The sequence below is a fragment of the Hyalella azteca genome, unplaced genomic scaffold, assembly GCF_000764305.2.
Source record: "Hyalella azteca isolate HAZT.00-mixed unplaced genomic scaffold, Hazt_2.0.2 contig17668, whole genome shotgun sequence".
NCBI lineage: Eukaryota > Metazoa > Arthropoda > Malacostraca > Amphipoda > Hyalellidae > Hyalella > Hyalella azteca.
Window position 1 is genome coordinate 6,659 of NW_025947443.1, and position 19,340 is coordinate 25,998.

Consider the following 19,340-nt stretch of genomic DNA (forward strand, 5'->3'; position numbering starts at 1 on the left):
TTTGCATGTGGAATAATTTGTTTTATTGCATTCAATTATTATTTTTGTAATAATAATTTCCTAATTGGGAAAAAGTTTGTACCCTGAATTTTTAGCTTCATAAGTATAAGCGACGAGTTTCATTTCAGATTTTTGTCACTTGGCGCCCTATCCCAATATACAGAGAATGTCCGCCTATATATGACAGCAATCAACGACAATTATCATTTTTATGCTGTAATAACTCTTCAATTATTAACAATAGATGTCCGGAGAAAAAACAACGCTGGAAATTGTTGTAAACCGTATACCCGCTTGAATAAGTACTCTATTAATCGTAACCTTGTTCCTCACTATCTAGTTAGGACACTAGCGAACTCGTCCTCAGATCAGATCTATTCCCACAACCATTCTGCGTATTTATAAGTCCTTGTTCCTCACTATCTAGTTAGGACACTAACGAACTCGTCCACAGATCAGATCTATTCTCACAATCATTCTGCGTATTTATAAGTCCTTGTTCCTCACTATCTAGTTAGGACACTAACGAACTCGTCCTCAGATCAGATCTATTCCCACAACCATTCTGCGTATTTATAAGTCCTTGTTCCTCACTATCTAGTTAGGACACTAACGTATCGTCCTCAGATCAGATCTATTCTCACAATCATTCTGCGTATTTATAAGTCCTTGTTCCTCACTATCTAGTAAGGACACTAACGTATCGTCCTCAGATCAGATCTTTTCTCAAAATCATTCTGCGTATTTATAAGTGAGGCTTGTGACAGAGACCCACAGCCCGACACCAACGCTCACCTCTGTACGCATTCATCACTGCCGAGCTCAATTCTCAGCAAAAATCTACGGAGGAAGATACCAAGTTTCAAGTATCATGGACATGACATTTCACATATACGGAAGTTTTATGCTTCAATAGAGCGATGCTCAAACATCTTAAGCGAACTGAGATTTTATTTTAATTTTGTAAGCGTGTTGTTACTCTGCGTAGGAAGAACCAGTCACGTAATAATATTTATTATGATATTTTACGTGTTGTAAGCGTGTTGTTACTCTGCGTAGGAAGAACCAGTCACGTAATAATATTTATTATGATATTTTACGTGTTGTAAGCATGTTGTTACTCTGCGTAGGAAGAACCAGTCACGTAATAATATTTATTATGATATTTTACGTGTTGTAAGCGTGTTGTTACTCCTGTCTCTTATACACATCTAGATGTGTATAAGAGACAGTGTTGTTACTCTGCGTAGGAAGAACCAGTCACGTAATAATATTTATTATGATATTTTACGTGTTGTAAGCGTGTTGTTACTCTGCGTAGGAAGAACCAGGCACGTAATAATATTTATTATGATATTTTACGCGGATCTTAAGAAGATATTACGGAAGAACGCGCATGTACATCAAAATAATGAACGGTATTGTGATCTTAATTAACAGCGCATTATTAATCTCCCAACATTAATACGATGACTTCATTACTTGCAATCGTTTATGAAATGAATTATATGTTTATATAATGCAGATAAATATTTTCATTTGAAAATTGTTTGTAGAGAACCTAAAGTCTTCATAGGAAATAACGGCCTCAGCCCGCAGCAACTTTATTATAAAACTAATTATATTAATAATATTAATATATTCATGCATTGTCCTTTAGTAAAATGTACATTTGGGTTTATCTTGCGATGAGTTTAGCTCGTCTCGCGACGTCGCGGCGACGCAATTCCTCAGCACAAGTAATGCAAGTAATCAATTTAAGCTCACCGCTTCTTTTAACTTCTAACTTCCATACAATTTTATATTGGACAATATTATTATGTGAAAGTTCTTAACATAACAAGAGTCCCAAAATGTCTGCCTTCGTCGAGACAGAACTCTGCGTGGGCGAGGGTTCTTCCTGAAGACCAGTTCACACTAGGGGCAACACACGGGCGTCAAGCGCCTCACCGCCCCTCTGTGCAGCCTCTACGTGCGCTTCTTGTGGGCAACGAAGCGATTGACGAGCAAGCGATTTGCAGGCGCCCTGCCTCATGCAACACAAGCGCCGCACTTAGTAGACGGCTGTCCATGGTCTAGTGAGGTTGTGTGTATACGCTGCACCTTCACTATGGCAACTAACGCCACACTTGTTTGGACTCGCTCTCTAGTAAAGAGGCTAAGTGATCTTTGAAGAGAGCATGGATGGCTGTAGAGAGCCGTCAAAGGAGTAACGAAGTCAAAATGCAAAAGAACAAGCTCTGGTGCAAATAGTTGAAGTTTTAAAAAACTTTTGTGCACAAGTAACCATTGACGAGGTTCGCAAGAAAATTCATACGTTGCGTTCGCAATTCCATCGTGAAATGAATTTAATTGCCAATGAATTCCATTGCATGTGAATTCCACCTCAATTCCATCATCCTGCTTCTGGATGAGTGGCATTATTTTCTTTAGCAGACTGTCAAACATGTCCACTGGCAGTCAGTATAATTTTGCAAGTCTGATGCATTCGCAACTGATAATTCTTTGAAAATGTAATTGTGTAAATCGTGTCTGTGTATATCTAAACACCCGAGAACAATGGCCCAGAGCTCAAATTCGGTTATATCCATCTCCACTGACGTCTTATTGTTAATCTAATCTTCAAAGCGCGCGGTCTCGAGCTCCCGCGTACAAAAATAAGTGTGAACGGTTGTGGCGGTGAGGCGCTGCAACAGGCGCCTCGCCGCCCATGTCGTTGCCCCTGGTGTAAACGGGCCTTTATTACAGGCACGACGCGCGGGACTGTGCGCGCCTGTCGGCATGTCGTGCGCGGCTGTCGGCATGTCGTGCGCGGCTGTCGGGATGTCGTGCGCGGCTGTCGGGATGTCGTGTGCGGCTGTCGGCATGTCGTGCATGGGAGGCTGTCGATCGTCATGTCGTGGGAGGCTATAGGCATGTCGCGGGAGGCTATAGGCATGTCGCGGGAGGCTATAGGCATGTCGTGGGAGGCTATAGGCATGTCGTGGGAGGCTATAGGCATGTCGTGGGAGGCCATAGGCATGTGGTGGGAGGCTATAGGCATGTCGTGGGAGGCCATAGGCATGTCGTGGGAGGCCATAGGCATGTCGTGGGAGGCTATAGGCATGTCGTGGGAGGCCATATAGGCATGTCGTGGGAGGCTATAGGCATGTCGCGGGAGGCTATAGGCATGTCGTGGGAGGCTATAGGCATGTCGTGGGAGGCCATAGTCCAGGTTTATTCGTTGTTCAAAAACCATTCCCCGGAAACTGTCCAGCCTGCGCTGCATCTTCGCTGACGCTACGGAAGTTTATAAACAGCGCAGACAACTTCAAAGAAAGTGCAGCAGCGAGATGACCTTAATGAGTTTACTGGGCTGATACTTGCTGTGTTGTGACGCTCACAGGCGTAAAGTGCTTCCCTGGGCAAGAATAATGAACAACAGGGTATATAATACTATTTTAATATATGAAAAGACGAGCAAGCAACGCTAGAATCCTGCTTAAATGACAACAGTAAATAAATATCTGGCTTTGTAGCATCCCGGCCTGCAACAATACAAATTCTCTAAATTAATCCAGTAAAGAAATAGTCTATGTTCAGTGTCAACGTCGTCACATAAATTTGCTCCTATGTTCAGTTCATCACCAGCTCTGTACTGGCCAACATAAACTTGATTCACACGCGTATTCTGATCCAGCCTCTCCCTAACCTCTGTGTACTTTGACCTCCTGTAATTCAGCATCAGCTAACGATCTTTACAAGTTCACGGTGACAATGTATTAACTTTTCCTAACTTATTAAAACCCAAGGCAATAAGTAAATAAATGACTAAACTGATCCGACGTGCCCAGCGGTGGTGGATGCAGAATTTGTGAAGCTGTTGTTTGTTGCACGAGTTCGCGCGCGCCTCAGCGAAAAGTTGGGTGGAAAAATAACATTTTATGGGATCCAAATTTGCTGGCCCGGGATTCAGTGTTAATTAAGAAAGTATTTATTAAATTATTTCATGTTTCTATGGACGTTGCAGACGATCATGAATCTATTAATGCGATCGATAAATGAACTTTTCGGAGACCCAAATGTGCTGGTTCATGACAAGCGAATCTTGCAAACTATTTCTAAGTAAATAATGAACATTTTTAATTAATATTTACAAGTTTTTTCGACATTTCAGATGACTTGTCACTATTTATTTTTCATGGTAATGACCGGACCGACCAGTCCGGGTGAATATTTTAGTGATTTGGTACGGAGGATACGGGCCGGTCCGCGGGACTCCCAGACGCGTGACGCGGGGTTGGTGCTCCGTGGTCCGTGCACGTGGTTGAGGCGTGAGGTGGTCAGGGCAGCGGACTCCACGGCCTCAAAAAATTCATAAAAACTTGTTAGTACAGCGTCAAAAATACCAGAAAAGAATATAATTATGATATTAAAGGCAGGGTGGCACTCTGGCTAGGTAATATATTCTCGCGTTTATATAACAAAATGGATGGGAAGCCTGCCACGTTACACCGGCTGCATGAGCATCTCCGTAACGCCATCCTCGGACAGCTGCGCTAGACGTTCATCGTAACTGAATTTTTGCTATAAATATGTACTAAAATAGAAAAAAATTAAAATTCATAATTTGAGGCATGAACATAATAGTGCAAAATAATGGGCCTTAATAATGCAATATAATAGTGCAATATAATGGCCTCAATAATGCAATAAAATAGTGCAAAATAATGGGCCTTAATAATGCAATATAATAGTGCAATATAATGGCCTCAATAATGCAATAAAATAGTGCAATATAATGGGCCTTCACAAAGCAATATGATAACGCAATATTAAGAGAAAATGAAGCAGCTATAGAAATGTGCGAGGCTAAAGCTAGCCTCATGTACGAGGCTAGTTTAGCCTCGCGATCTCAGCACAGCGCAGAAGAAGCCTGATCTTGAAGAACAGAATTGATTTGCGGTTGAGGTGCACCGAGTGTCAACCAAATATCAACGGCCTTGCCGCCGCTCATCATGCTCAGCCAGCTCATTAATATCAAGTATGGATGTATAAATAGGTAACTTTTGTATATTCATCATTTGTACGGAGGAAAAATAGTGCGAACATTTCCATGGCAGTTATTTATATTATTAAGTCGCCATAAGTTATGCCTAATTAAATTCATACCAATTTTTTCCGCACCAAATATTCTAAGCTTCCAAAATTTGTTATGTTTCGTTTGTACATTTTATTTTTACCTTATTGCAGCGCAGAATGCCATGTTTTCTTAAAATATATTTTCAAATTTGGAATATTGTACACCATAAGTCTCGCTTGCTGCATATCTTTATGACATTTCTCCTTGTTTCTGATCACCAAAAACGTCTATAATGGCGTAAGTTATCTCATGACTGCCTTGTATGGCGTGTTCATGGAGGGGGCGATCTAAATACAAATATACTCTCGAGGGTCGACGTGCAGAAAAGGTTACCCCTGCTTGTGCGTTCCATTAGAACTATTTCTCGACGATGCCATCGCACGGAATATTCATTTTATTTCAGTCGGCGATGCAAATGCAGGAAGGAAAACAAAATTTTCTATGACGAGCAAAAAGAAACTTTTCGAGGGGAGACACTGTTGTTCCTATTGACCTGAGGGCGTCCGGCGTGGCAGCAGGTTCGGTAATAAAATAAATTAGTAGAGGATAAAAGAAGCAACGAATTAACGGCGATAAGATATAATAATATTTGGTAAGGCAAGCGGGTCCTGAAATGGTCTTGTATTTAAGCCAGGCTTGGTGGGGTGAGTGGTGGTGGGGTGAGTGGTGACATTGTGAGATGTTTGAATCATTGTGAGATGCTTGAACCATTGTGAGATGTTTGAATCAGGTACTGACTAAAACCCGGACCCGGACCGACTGACTAAAACCCGGACCCGGACCGGTCCGGCGGACCAGGTTCAAAAAAATAAAAGGCTGCAAATCATCTGAAACGTCGAGAAAACTTTTAATTTTACATATAAAATTTTTTATATTTACTTCGGGTCACCAACCAACATATTCGGGTCACAGAAAAGTTCACTTCTCGATCGAACTAATCGATAGAGAATCTACTAAAACGTCCAGAAAACATAAAACTTTGGTATCGAATTTTCGAAAATTTACTTGGACAAATTTCACTTCAGGTCCGGAGAGCCCCGGACCAAGTGACTAAAACCCGGACCCATATATTCGGGTCACAGAAAAGTTCACTTCTCGATGGAACTAATCGATAGAGAATGTTCTGAAACGTCCAGAAAAAATAAAACATTTGTATCGAATTTTTGACCATGTACTCCTATGCGTGCCTGGTGCCTTGTATGTGTGCCTACTGCCTGCATTAACTGTGAATTTACGTGAATGTAACGAATCGGCACCTCAAAATGTGCATCTGTTTTCAGACCGCAGAGATAATCTCTATCAGTAGAATAAACTATAAAAATATTAGCTGTTTTAATTATCAGTAGATTTAGTACTAGAAGCACGGGCAAAGAGTTCAGCTCGCGATAGTTCTGACTTGGCAAAAATTGAACCCAACGGCTTATCATACCAGAATGCTTGAAACTTGCGTAATATTCGAAATCTAATTAATACTGGTTAATTTTAGATGACGAAATTTAATTTTTAGAGACATTTTGGAGCAATCTTGTTTGAACTCATCTGGCTATTTGTTAAAATATTTGACACAATTAAAAACGGTATAGCTTCTTGCTATTACTAAACGAACTGGTGGCAAGTTAAATCGAACGCGGTTTTGTAAAAATTTTGGGGAACAAGAGGGGCGAAAGCAGATTTATAAAGACATTCATCATGACAAAGTGCTATATTCATGAATTTTTAAAGTTGAAATCTGAACATATCGTCAAGTTTTAAATTTTCGACTGCCTATATAATTCGCTAGTGCATGTCAAGGGAGGTATTATCATCATACCTAACCCTAAGCATAGAACGCAACGATTTATTAAGTAATGTGATGTTCCGTTTTTGTATTAAAAGTTACATCACTCCAGATTACTAAAGTGCTTGATAGTTTTGATAAGACAATGCAAATAAAATCGTTTTTAATGAAGAGAAAGGTAAAACATTTGATAAAGCTCGCAAATTTCGAGCGATAGAACACGGCGTCGTCGGCAAAAATCTTACAGCTCACATTGAAAGAGGAGGCGATATCATGAATGAAAAGATTAAAAAAATATTATTACAATTATTATAAAAAGTATTACTGAAGTTATTATTCAAAATGTTATTAAAAATATTATTAAATATTATATTAAAATTATCAAAGGTTAGTATAAAAAATTCTACTTAATATGTTATTGAAATTCTTATTAAAATTCTGATTGAGTTTATTATCAAAATTATTATTTAAATACATGTTAAAATTATTATTGAAATTATTTCAATAATATTATTAATCATATTGTTAATAATAATGTTATTAAGAATTTCAATAATATTTTAAATAATAAATGTAATAATCTAATAACAATTCAATTATTATATTACAATTATAGTTATATTAAAAATTATGTTCATACTTTCAATATTTCCAATAATAATTTTATAATAATTTCTATAATACTGTCAATATGGGTTTTAATAGTATGTTTAATACTAATTTTTATCAACATTTTAATAATAGAAATTCAGAAGAAATTCGATAGAGAATGTTATGAAACGTCCAGGGAACATTAAACATTTAAAGCAAACTTTGCGTCCTTTTACTTAATGAAATTTCATGTCTGATCTTGGGAACTCCATACAAAGTGATTAAAACTAGACCCTGACTAGTGAAAAATAGGTATCGCTTCACTTATCGTTAAATAGGTGTCGCTAAAAATCAATTGCAGAATAAATGATTTTTTGTAATCTGAATACGTTCTAAGTAATAAGCTCTCAGCAAACATGTCGAATTTTAGGTAAACGTTTGCAAACGCTTATGCTGTAGGGTAGAAATTGCCTGAACTCAGATATTATTCGCGAACCATACTCAGCTTTTAATGCATCAACTTCAAGACGAATTCCACTCTTTTCAATGCCACTGATCTCACAGTGTTAGCTTTGTACGAACGAACATGTCGATGTCGGAAATTGCTGTTTTGACTCGATCAAGACTGATGGCAGCAGCAAGCGTTGCCGGTCAGAAAATGGATATATAATTACGGTCAGAATAATGAAATGCCGGTCAGAAAATGCGTTATAATATGATACTTCCATGTCGATATACGTAACTCTACACAAGATTTCAATTTCTCTTGTATATATTTATATTTAAAATTTCTCAGTTGTCTTCGTCATGTTTACTGTTGTCATGGCATATATGAACGATAAATAATTAGCAACGTAACACGTTCTATTAATTTTGAACGTATGCTCACTATTATTAAATATTCTCAGGAATGTTACCACCTCATGCTTACTGTGTTCCCCGCACTCGACCACAAGATTGATTTATGACACAAGCTTGAGAGCGGCAAACTGGCGTGTGCTTCTTCATGTGGTCGCCAAAACAACCTCTCTATAATAGCAATTTTTGCTTCCTGGGGCAAACACTTTGAGTGCAACTTGCTGACACGCCATTAACGAAACTTTATTTCAAAAATTCAATTGTACTGCAAATATTATTTTGTTGCAGTATGTCGGAGTGAGGCAAGGATCGCAACATTTTTAAATGTACTTAATACATATTGGCCTGAGTTTTAATGAAATGTCTTCAGTGTTGATATATGAAGCTTACTTTTGTATTCGAGTATTGAGCGAATTAATGAACTGATGGCAAATGGCAACTCGTTATATTCTTGATTGCGTTGTAGCCGAAATTAGCATGAAGGAGGCTCGGTATAATTATTATGGCAGTTTAACAAAGTTTTGATTCAATTAATATCATCTCGTGACTAATTTCAGTGTTCGTGTGAATTTTCGTCGATCAAAGCTATAACAGTTACGAAGTCTCAATAAACGCTCAAAATCGTCTTGCCGCTAGATATGTTTGTGCTATATTGAGTTCAAAGACAAAATGACGAAAACATCTCTTACTTGTGTCCATCGTTCGATTAAATAATTCTTCTCCTATAATTAAACTGATCAATAACGTACGTATATATTCGCCTATATTATTACGTAGTAAGTGGCCGCACCCCTGAATGGTTAAAATTATTTATTAATTTATTTCGAAATGGTCAAATGTGCCCCAATGAATAATTATTTGTGCTCTAATGAACAACTTTCTTTGTTCACGTTATATCTTATTTTTAAATATTATGTTTTACTTTTAGCTCATAATACCGTCAGTGTAAATGATTGAACTGGTTAGAAATGAAGTTCTAAAGATTCAATGCTTATTTAAAGAACCAAGGTTCATTGTAATCATATTTATCAAGCGCCAATGTTTAATAGGAATAAAAGTCTATGTGATATTTGATATCTATATTCTATGCATGAATGGACTTGTCTAAGAATGATCATAGCAATTGTGTTATCAACTGTGATTAAGTTAATGTGAAACTATTTCGAAGTCATTTGGTATATGACGTTTGTAAATTTGAATTTTTAAATTTGACATTCAATTCAATTACCGCTCGGATCAATTTTTCTGCTCTCATGTCCGAATTTCGCACTCACAACCTATAGTACTTTCTCATTCTTTCGCTTAAACTCTTATAAAGTACTTAGAATTTATAGATACATATATAGTTAATACAGTCGCTTCTTGTTTTATTTTCACATATTCAATTGTTTAAATGAATGAAACTCCATTTATACACTGTATAAATTGAGTTTCATTTCAGAAAATAATCGTGACGATTTTCTCCTTATACCTAGACCCAGTAGGGTACCCTAATATTATTGACCTTGGAATCGGTTTATCTTGAAACGAATGAAGCTAAATAAATATTAATTACCAATATTAATTTGTTCGAAGGATCTGAGGTAGGGCAAGTTGGTTACAAGAGGACAAATAAAAATTTAATGAGAAATCAAAAGATTGATTTTCTTTTAAAATACGAAATGCTAGATAAAACTCTGCGGTCTGAAAACAGATGCACATTTTGAGGTGCCGATTCGTTACATTCACGTAAATTCACAGTTAATGCAGGCAGTAGGCACACATACAAGGCACCAGGCACGCATAGGAGTACATGGTCAAAAATTCGATACAAATGTTTTATGTTTTCTGGACGTTTCAGAACATTCTCTATCGATTAGTTCAATCGAGAAGTGAACTTTTCTGTGACCCGTATATATGGGTCCGGCCGTCCGGGTTTAAGTCACTTGGTCCGGGGCTCCCCGGACCTGAAGTGAAATATTTCTAAGTAAATTTTCAAAAATTCGATACCAAAGTTTTATGTTTTCTGGACGTTTCAGAAGATTCTCTATCGATTAGTTCGATCGAGAAGTGAACTTTTCTATGACCCGAATATGTTGGTGCGACGAAATTTTTCTAAGTAAATATAAAAATTTTATATGTAAAATTAAAAGTTTTCTCGACGTTTCAGATGATTTGCAGCCTTTTATTTTTTTGAACCTTGTCCGCCGGACCGGTCCGGGTCCGGGTTTTAGTCACTCTTTCCGGGTCCGGCGGACCGGTCCGGGTCCGGGTTTTAGTCAGTACCGTTTGAATCATTGTGAGATGTTTAAATCATTGTGAGATGTTTGAATCATTGTGAGATGTTTGAATCATTGTGAAAATAAAATAAACAATAGAGATATGACTATGAGAGGAACGTAAAGATGATCGGACGGATGATGATAGTTGGAAGTTAAAGACTAATGAGTGAATGTGAAAACAATAGTTGAACTAATTCCATTACCATATTTAAATTATTTCAACCATGATTAAAAGTGAAAACGACGTAAACTCCCTAAGCAGTTTTGCTAATTGATAGAAAATAAGAATATTTTATTCGAAAATGGAACTCGGGATTTTGCTGCACTACATTTGATGATTTGATGCGCGACCGGTGATGCGCGGGACTTTTGAATCTCTTTAAGTTAGGTTAGCTTGGTTTGCTGATTCAGTCATTCAGAAGACATTAAAATAAAATTGTTGGTGATGTGTTAGGATTTGGGAGTAGTTGAGAAGTGTTGCCGGTAGCACCTAGTAGTAAGAACTACGAGTTGTATAATTCGATAATCACATGATGACTACGAAGCTGTTTTGAATTCATGCTAGAAAGATTCCATTTAGTTTTGTTTAGAACGTTCTAAACAAAACTCGCTAAATCGTTATTAGATCGTTCCAGCATTGAGCCATTGACGCTAACGGCAGTCGCAAAGTTGAAATCGGCACTCACTCGTGTGCCACTGTGGCACTGCGCTGGTTGCTGACTTGCTGTAAGTTTCTACATCAGACTACGTGAATTGAAAATTTTGCCTTGTTGTTAATATGAACGTAGCTAAAACGCCTAATTGCAATGTGGAAATTAAAGCGACCATTCGCGATTTTGTTAGCTTTTGCACCATTGCTAAAGAGGTTTCCAATACTAGTGCCATAATAATTCTTCAGGAAGATACATTCTTTGATGTTCCAAAAGGTCGTTTGAAGCTAAGAAAGAAGACCGAGGTACGGTACTACCCTATTCTTTCCCCATGCAAAAATATTGTGTTGTATAAAGTGTAATTGCTGCTGATTTATCATTACTGTCCCATATTAGGTACTATTAAACAATTATAACTAGCTATAAGCAAGGTCCTTTTATCCCTGTCTTGTTTAAAATGTAAGAAAAAATTTTTATGATATTTTGTGAAACATCCATTATCACAACACTGCACTGGCCACTGGGCACTGAGAGTCTGAGACTGCACATACTGACATGCATTGATGCTTACTATTGCTTAGCAAGTTAGCATGTCAGTATGTGCTTAGCATAGGTCATAGGACCTGGTAAAAACTAAAAACTGATCAGGACTAAGATCTGTTAGAAACTGGTCAGGACTAGCTTATCTAGCTAAGATCTGTCATCTCTATATAAAATCATTTTCAAGCACTAGCCACTAGGTAGCTGCCAGCTGGTAGCTGCCACCTGGCATTGGTGCCAGTTTGGATAGCCAATCATAGCTGCCAGCTGGCATTGGTGCCAGTTTGGATAGCCAAGCTGGTGGCTATGATTAGTTGCTAACTTGCTACTGCCAGGTCAGCCAGGAACTGCCGCTCGGTGGCCGTGGCACCGGGGGCAGTTGGCACCCCAGCAAAGGGGGCAGCTGCAGCCTCCAGGAGAAGGAGCCTAGGAGGAGGGAGCAGAGGATCCACTGCAAGCCTCCAAGGATGTCAGAGAAAGATGGGAGTGATGAGAAGAATGCTGCAGTTGGTCCAGGGTTAGACCAGTGGGGTTAGCAAGGTAGGGTGTGATGGATAGCTGAAGAGGTGATGGGTAGTGTGAATAATCATGCCACACTCAAAGCAGAAAGGGCTATTTGCTGCTGCAATGCAGGCAAGGTACAAGTTGAGCCTGTTGAGGTGTGATGAGTAGAGTAGCTGAGCAAAGCTGGGAAAGGGTGCTTCTGGGCTCTGGCTGCTCTGGGGAGAGATTGCTTGCTGGATGAGATAGAGGGGTCAGGGAGCAGCAAAACCTTGTTAGGAGCTGCTGAGGCCAGGTAGGAGACAGCAGAGCTGTGCAGGCTGAAGGGTGCTGAGGGCAGTGGAGTAGGAGTTGGGGCCCATGGGGTAGGGACCCCCCTGGCCCCCTCCAGCAGGTGAGACTGAAGGGAGAAAGTGGGTCTGGAGCGTGTGCTTCATGGAATGGGGTCTCAATGTCTGGGTGATGATAGAGCAGCTGGGATGGTGTGATCATAGGCCACTAGCAAGGTACTGTGCAGAGAGAGGTGTTTGGCCATGGGTAAGACCTCAGCTTTGCTGTGCAGGTGGGAACTGGGAAGCAGAGGCTATTTGAAGAGATCCCATGGCTATGCGGAGAGAAGAATTCTGGATGGTTTGCAACTTAGATTGCCAAAGGAGAGGCATTAGGGAACCACACTGGGGCAGCGTAGGTGATGAGAGACTTAATATGAGTCTTGAAAGTCATTATGAGGTTTTCCTTCTGCTGACCCCAGCTGGTTCCAGCAAGAGATTTGAGGATGCTGAGGTGCAGGTGGGCTCTCTGACATATTGCAGCAACATGTGGGAGAAGGTGAAGTGGGGGTCAGAAGTGACCCTGAGGATCTTCACTCTTCAGGGTCTGACAGAGTGGAATGTCAGACCCCTCCCAGCTGACATGAGGGTCTGTTTACGATTGATGGGTGTCAAAGGTGAAAAAAGTGGTGTGGGATTTGGGTATAGATACAGAAACTTCTTCCGACAAGCCCATGCTGCAACATCAGAAGAGTGGGAGGAGATGACTGCAGAAGCATAGGCGATCCGCATGGCCCCTGCAACAGCTGTGAAGTTGTCGGCATAGGAGGTGATTAAAGGGGCGGACTGAGGGAAGTCTGAAACGTAGGAATTGAAGAGGATGGGTGAGATGACGGAGCCTTGTGGGATGCTAGAATGGACTGGAGGTGGGGAGGAGATGCAGCTGTTGTAGGAGCACCTGGCCAACTTGCCTCTGATGGAGTTCAGCCAGCGGGTGCTATTGGCATAGAGGGGAGTGGAGGGATTGTGAGAGATGAGCTGGGCGTGAGGCACAGTGCCAAATGCCTTGCTGAAATCTATTGCCATTGCTATTGTCCTTGTTGGTAGGTGGGGCTGGTTGAAACCTGTAGCTATGGTCTGGGTTAGAGGAAGTAGGGCAGATGTTGTTGAGTGGAAGGAACAGAAACTTTGCTGGGAGACGGGAGTCCACCAGTGGAAGCGCTGCATTGAGGGAGGGGAGGGGCAGATTCTCCAGCACCTTCACAGATGGGCACAGGAGGAAATGGGCCAGTATGAGTAGCTGATGGATGGAGGTTTGCCTGGCTTTGGAATGACAATGATTGTAGCTGACTTCCAGATGGAAGGGATGGCAGCATTGGCAAGGGACAGATTAAATAGTTGGGTAAGGTACTGAATGCCTCTGGGACCCAGGTGACATAGGTGTAAGAAAGTGAGGGAGTCTGGGCCGGTGGCAGTGGTGGTACCTGAGCTTCACAGGTGGCTATAGTAGTTGGGTAGTGCACTTAATTTGCCACTTGTCAATAAAAACCATATACTACTAGGTATATCAGAAATTCAATTTTTGGTGTTTGATTTTGCTAAGAAGAATTTTGATTGTGACAGAATGTTGTGGCTCACTTTATCACTTAGTCACTAGTCAGTTTTTTGTTGCAAAAATAGATTGTTTCTTTTGAATTGGAATTCAAAAGGACTAGATGTGGCTTTTCAAATTTAGAAACCCTTATGGAAACTTTTATGTTTTGAGGTGAATGTGTGTGTTTGACTTAATAATTTTGAATCAAAGAAAATGGTGCTTACTTATTTCTGCTCAAGACCTTTAGATCCATCACTCACATGGCATAAAAAACTTTTACTAGTGTCAAAAAATTGAAAGTTCACATCACATTCAGCAGTTAACAAAAAGTTAAATTAAAAGCATTTCGCAACAATCCTAAGGCTGGCAACAGCAACATGCATGAAATTTGAAATTGAGTGAGTGCTGACCTCTGGTCAAGACCTTTAGGTATATTGGTCATTCATGCTGCATAAAAATCATTTACTAGCTTGAAGAAAAAATTAAAGTTCATGTTAGGCTCAGCAGCTAAAAAGGGTTCAATTAACAGGTACTATTCAGTACAATCCTAATAGACTAAAATATTTAGTTATTATTAAGTTATACATGTCAATATCCTAAAAAACTGAAACAATGTATGAAAGCATTTGGCATGGTCACCTCTGCCTTCCCTCCCTCAATGCTCTCTTACCAATTTAAATGCTGTGGCAAAGTTAGTGGCATTGACAGTAGTCGAATGAAATTGATACTGAAAAACAGAATATGCAGTTGATATTGCTAAATTAATTCATTTTTCTTTAATTTTTACTCAATTAGCATGAGGGCCTAATTTTTTTATGAAAAATATTACACAATTGTTATAGTTGTGCTCTATATTATAATACAAAATATTACCTTTTGCAAATTATAGTTGCAAGTTTATACTATTATTAGGCCTAAACTTTGATTTTATATCATATTTGTCAACTGGTAATTTAACATTATTTGCACTATACTACTACCTATTGTATTGAGCCCTATTAATAACAATAAATATATTTTAATTAAGATATGATTTCAAATTATTTGATAATCAACTCAGAAGCACAACAAAATTTCTTTTTTTTTTCATTAGCATCATGGCATGATTTATATATATAACCTATTTTTGTAGCAATTAAGTCAAGATAAGGTATGCCAGCTACAGTGTCATGGAAGGAAAACATAACTTGACATTTCACTGACACAATTAAGAGCTTCATATTCTTTTTATTTCTCTTCTATATTAAATTTATCTGTACTAATTTTAAAAAGTCTTACTATACATGTATACTTTCTCTGAGAAAAATATTTTAGTTCATAGGTAGTAACTTTCTAATGCAAAAACTTCTGACATTTGAATATTTGCCCAAACATCCATGAATATCTGTAGTGCCATACCTCAAATAAGTAAGCCCATTCTAGTAAACCCCTAATCTTTTTTAACAATATAAAGTACCGTACATATAATGCTAGTTAGAATTACATTTTGTTGTACATAAGTGATGACCAATATTTAAATATTTTTGATAATTATTATTGCTACTTTTATTTAATTTAATTATTATTGCTACTTTTATTTAATTTCATTATTATTGCTAATACCGTTTATAAAATATCTTGTTTTTACTGGGTTATAGTAGCTTTAAATATCATGACAACCAAGTTCCATTGAAGGTCAACAACGGTCTGTGGCTGATTGCAAAAAATTTGAATCAACCAAAAAGTTCTAAATAGGGGAAGCTTAGCCCAGCTTCTTTCAAAACATTCTAAAATAATTTCTCATTTATGGCCTGTTAATCCCCCTTTTTTTTGAGAAAGAAAGGTGGTTATGTGAAAAAATTTGTATAGGTAGATATTAGAAAATATAACTCAGTACTCACTGCAGTGAGTGACAGAGAGCGCATTTTCTGGTCGACGAAAACTTGAGGCCACGGATGGACAGACGGACATGGCGAGCACAATAGTGCATTTATTCCCTAAATGAGAAGATGCGCTAAAAAGACAATTTACTGAAAGAATCTTACTGTTGAATTGATATCTTACTTTTAATTTGAAAATCACTATTATAATGTGATTTACAAATTAAAAGACATAGTATAATGATGCCTTATATAGTAAGGCATCATTATCATTAAGTATGTATATCATTATCATTGAAGCAAAAACTTGCACATTTTTGAAGCAACCATGAAGAAATAAATGAAAATGTCTACTGTGAACCTCAGGCTGGCTGTTGTAAAACTGTAGCCTATATTATAAATGAAAATATTATTTTCTTCACTGAGTAGGTATTTAAATTGACAACTATTGTAGATATCCTGAAGTTAGATTTTATCTTTCAGGAAGGAAAAGTGGAGGAGCAGTTGATATACTATGACCGTCCTGACACACCTGGGCCTAAGACCAGCAGCTTCTACCTGGTAATACGTACTCACAATTTATGACAAATAATTTTGAAAAATTTCACATTTATTTCTATTGCTTGGAATGAATTTTATGCTTAGTTTGAACATAATTCTTTCACTACATTACTGGACATTACTGTATATACATCTATTTTGGCTAAATTTGTACTTTCAGCCAGTAAAAGCTACTGCTTGCATGATTAGAGAATTTTGGATTTTTGTGTAAGGACTCTTTACTTTTCATCTAATCATTAATTAATCACAACATCTCATCTGTTACATCGTTTTAGTCCATCAATAGTCTAATTTGAATATCAGTAAATTTGAGCCATTTTGACATCTTTAGTAATTAGGGATTAATTCTGAGTAATTGAATTATATATAGGTATATTATAATTAGTTTTACCAAATTTGTCATGAATTATTTAGTGTTCTAAGTTCGTTGGCATCATATTTTCATTTATGTCTTTATTCTTGATATTACAAACTAGCAAAAAAACTTAGCAATATTCGTCCCTGTCATATCATATCTAATGATGATACAGGTGCAAGGCAGCAGTGTGGAGGGAGGCTTGCAGCCTCTTCAGGATCTGCTGACTGCATGCCTAGGAGTGCGAGGTCGCGTGCTCAAGACTCGCCACCTTTACCTGCTGGGGCAAACTCGTCTGCATGTAGATCGTGTTGTGGGGCTAGGAGACTTCATGGAGCTCGAGGTGGGCCTAACAAACAATGCAAATAACCTTTTGCTTCTTTCTTGTTGGTCCTAATGACTTATTGACTTGTGCTTGATGCAAATGTAAAGAACAAAGCATATTATTTATTATCAATAGTTTTGGTTGCTCAATGAAGATTAGAAATGGTTTTAAATGTTTTCAGATCAAAACCCAAAGTAAGATATATTCTGGCTTTTATCAGCTGATGCATGTGTTCATGATAGAAATATTGCATTAAGAAAAAAATACCTAAAACTTGTTTCTGTAGTTATATTGTCAATAAAAGTCTGCTATTAGCTTGGTTTTGGAAGATTTACACTTTGAAGCAACTTTGACTTTTGCAAACAATACGAATTTTTCTGGCAAACCCTTCTATAAAGTGAACTACCCAAATGAGAATGAAGTCCATCTATGTTATTTTTGCCCTAAACACTACCTACCTTACTTTACCCAATTTTCGGGCCTTTTTCACCGCTAATATAGAATTTTAATTAGAAACAGTACTGCCTGATGAGCTAAAACTTTTTTTAAATGTAGCATTGCTTTGGTGCCATTTTATCATCTACACAAATTTTTGCAATCCAGTGATTGATATGAACCAAATTCGATATTGATAAAAATGTAATTTCTGATCATTTCAACTCGGAATTTGGATAATAAAAGTGATGAAATACTAACAATTCAAATTATTCCGGTTGTTTTACCTTAAAAATTAATTCCTTCATTATACCTATTGTATGTTGATGAATTGAAAACGTGTATGAGAACTCCATATATTTGCTTTAAAATGTATATTTCACTGTTTCAATTCAACGTTTTGATTCATATGAACGCGTTTAGTAATAAGACAATGAATGAAAATGAGTTATATGAGTTACCTACCGCCAAATGATGCAGGAAGGAGCATTTGGTCTGCCTCGTTCATTAGACATTATGGACTCTGACAAGTTATTTTAGATTAGTTCAGTCGTGTTANTCTTACCAGACCCTCTCACTCCCTCTTACCAGACCCTCTCACTCCCTCTTACCAGACCCTCTCCTGTCTCTTATACACATCTAATTTAGAATATTTCTTCATTACCTTTAGTATGATCAGTAATTAATCATTCGCTCTGCGAGGTTAGTGGCAAGAATTGCTACAACATAATAAAATAGCGTACTTTTAATCTGAAGGTAGGTCAAGTAAGATTTTTATGATAGTTTCATCGCTAAAGATTGCCGACATACCTATAATGACAAAATTTTTTATAAGATATGGTGCTAAAATAGTACTTTGTCGACAGAGAGGCAATAGGCATAGCCGCGATGCGACTGCGCTAAGTAAAACCATTGAAAACTGCGCCAAGCAAACCTACGCATGCCTAGCTTCGACAATTTGCTATCAATAATTGTAAAACTAAATACAAATCTTGTGATAAATAAACCGTAGAACGTATTCTTTTTATCATACATCATAACTAACGCCTCCCAGTAGCTGTTATTCAAAACTTTGGAACCGGTGATCGAGAACGCATCTTCTATTACTCATCGCGTCGTGAAATTTTCTTCGTTTTATTATTATTATTATTTTTTTTGCTCATCTCATTTTCATTCAAATTGGGAAAGCGGCTACTTATGGCAACAAAAGCATGCTTCATTCCGTCAATTTCCTCCCCATTGAAATGGTATGGAGTGGACTTCATTCAATGTTAATTGATCTTTGGAACATACATTTTTTTCGAAATACTCCTTTTCATTTGAAACGGTGGAAGTGATTTTTTTTACCACGAGTCTGACAATAGCAGTTATTTTTCTGCGTAGAGCGTTGTCAGATTATTTTCCCTCGTCTTGTTCACCTAGCGCGCCAATAACTGTTTTAGTTATAAGCTATAACCTTTACATAATAGCCTATTAACACCAACTTAGAGCAATCAAAACTGATTTCTACGTAACAAATGACAACGGTTTTATTTCCAATGTCCTAAATGAAGCCTTGTCCGGAAAATACCCACTTCAATGAGAACTCAAAAACACATACGTTCTGTAAACTGTGTAGGTAAAGCAACTTCCGAAGCGTAGG

At 37.9% G+C, this 19,340-nt stretch overlaps 1 protein-coding gene across 1 annotated transcript; it reads left to right on the plus strand.

Moving 5' to 3' along the window:
- Positions 1-10,693: 10,693 nt before the first annotated feature.
- On the plus strand, positions 10,694-17,299 carry LOC108674210 (the record flags this gene model as incomplete). Its single annotated transcript, XM_018162140.2, has 3 exons — positions 10,694-11,564; positions 16,506-16,583; positions 17,114-17,299. Coding segments are annotated over exons 1-3 (441 nt in total), but the record flags the coding sequence as incomplete, so codon positions are not given.
- Positions 17,300-19,340: the final 2,041 nt, after the last annotated feature.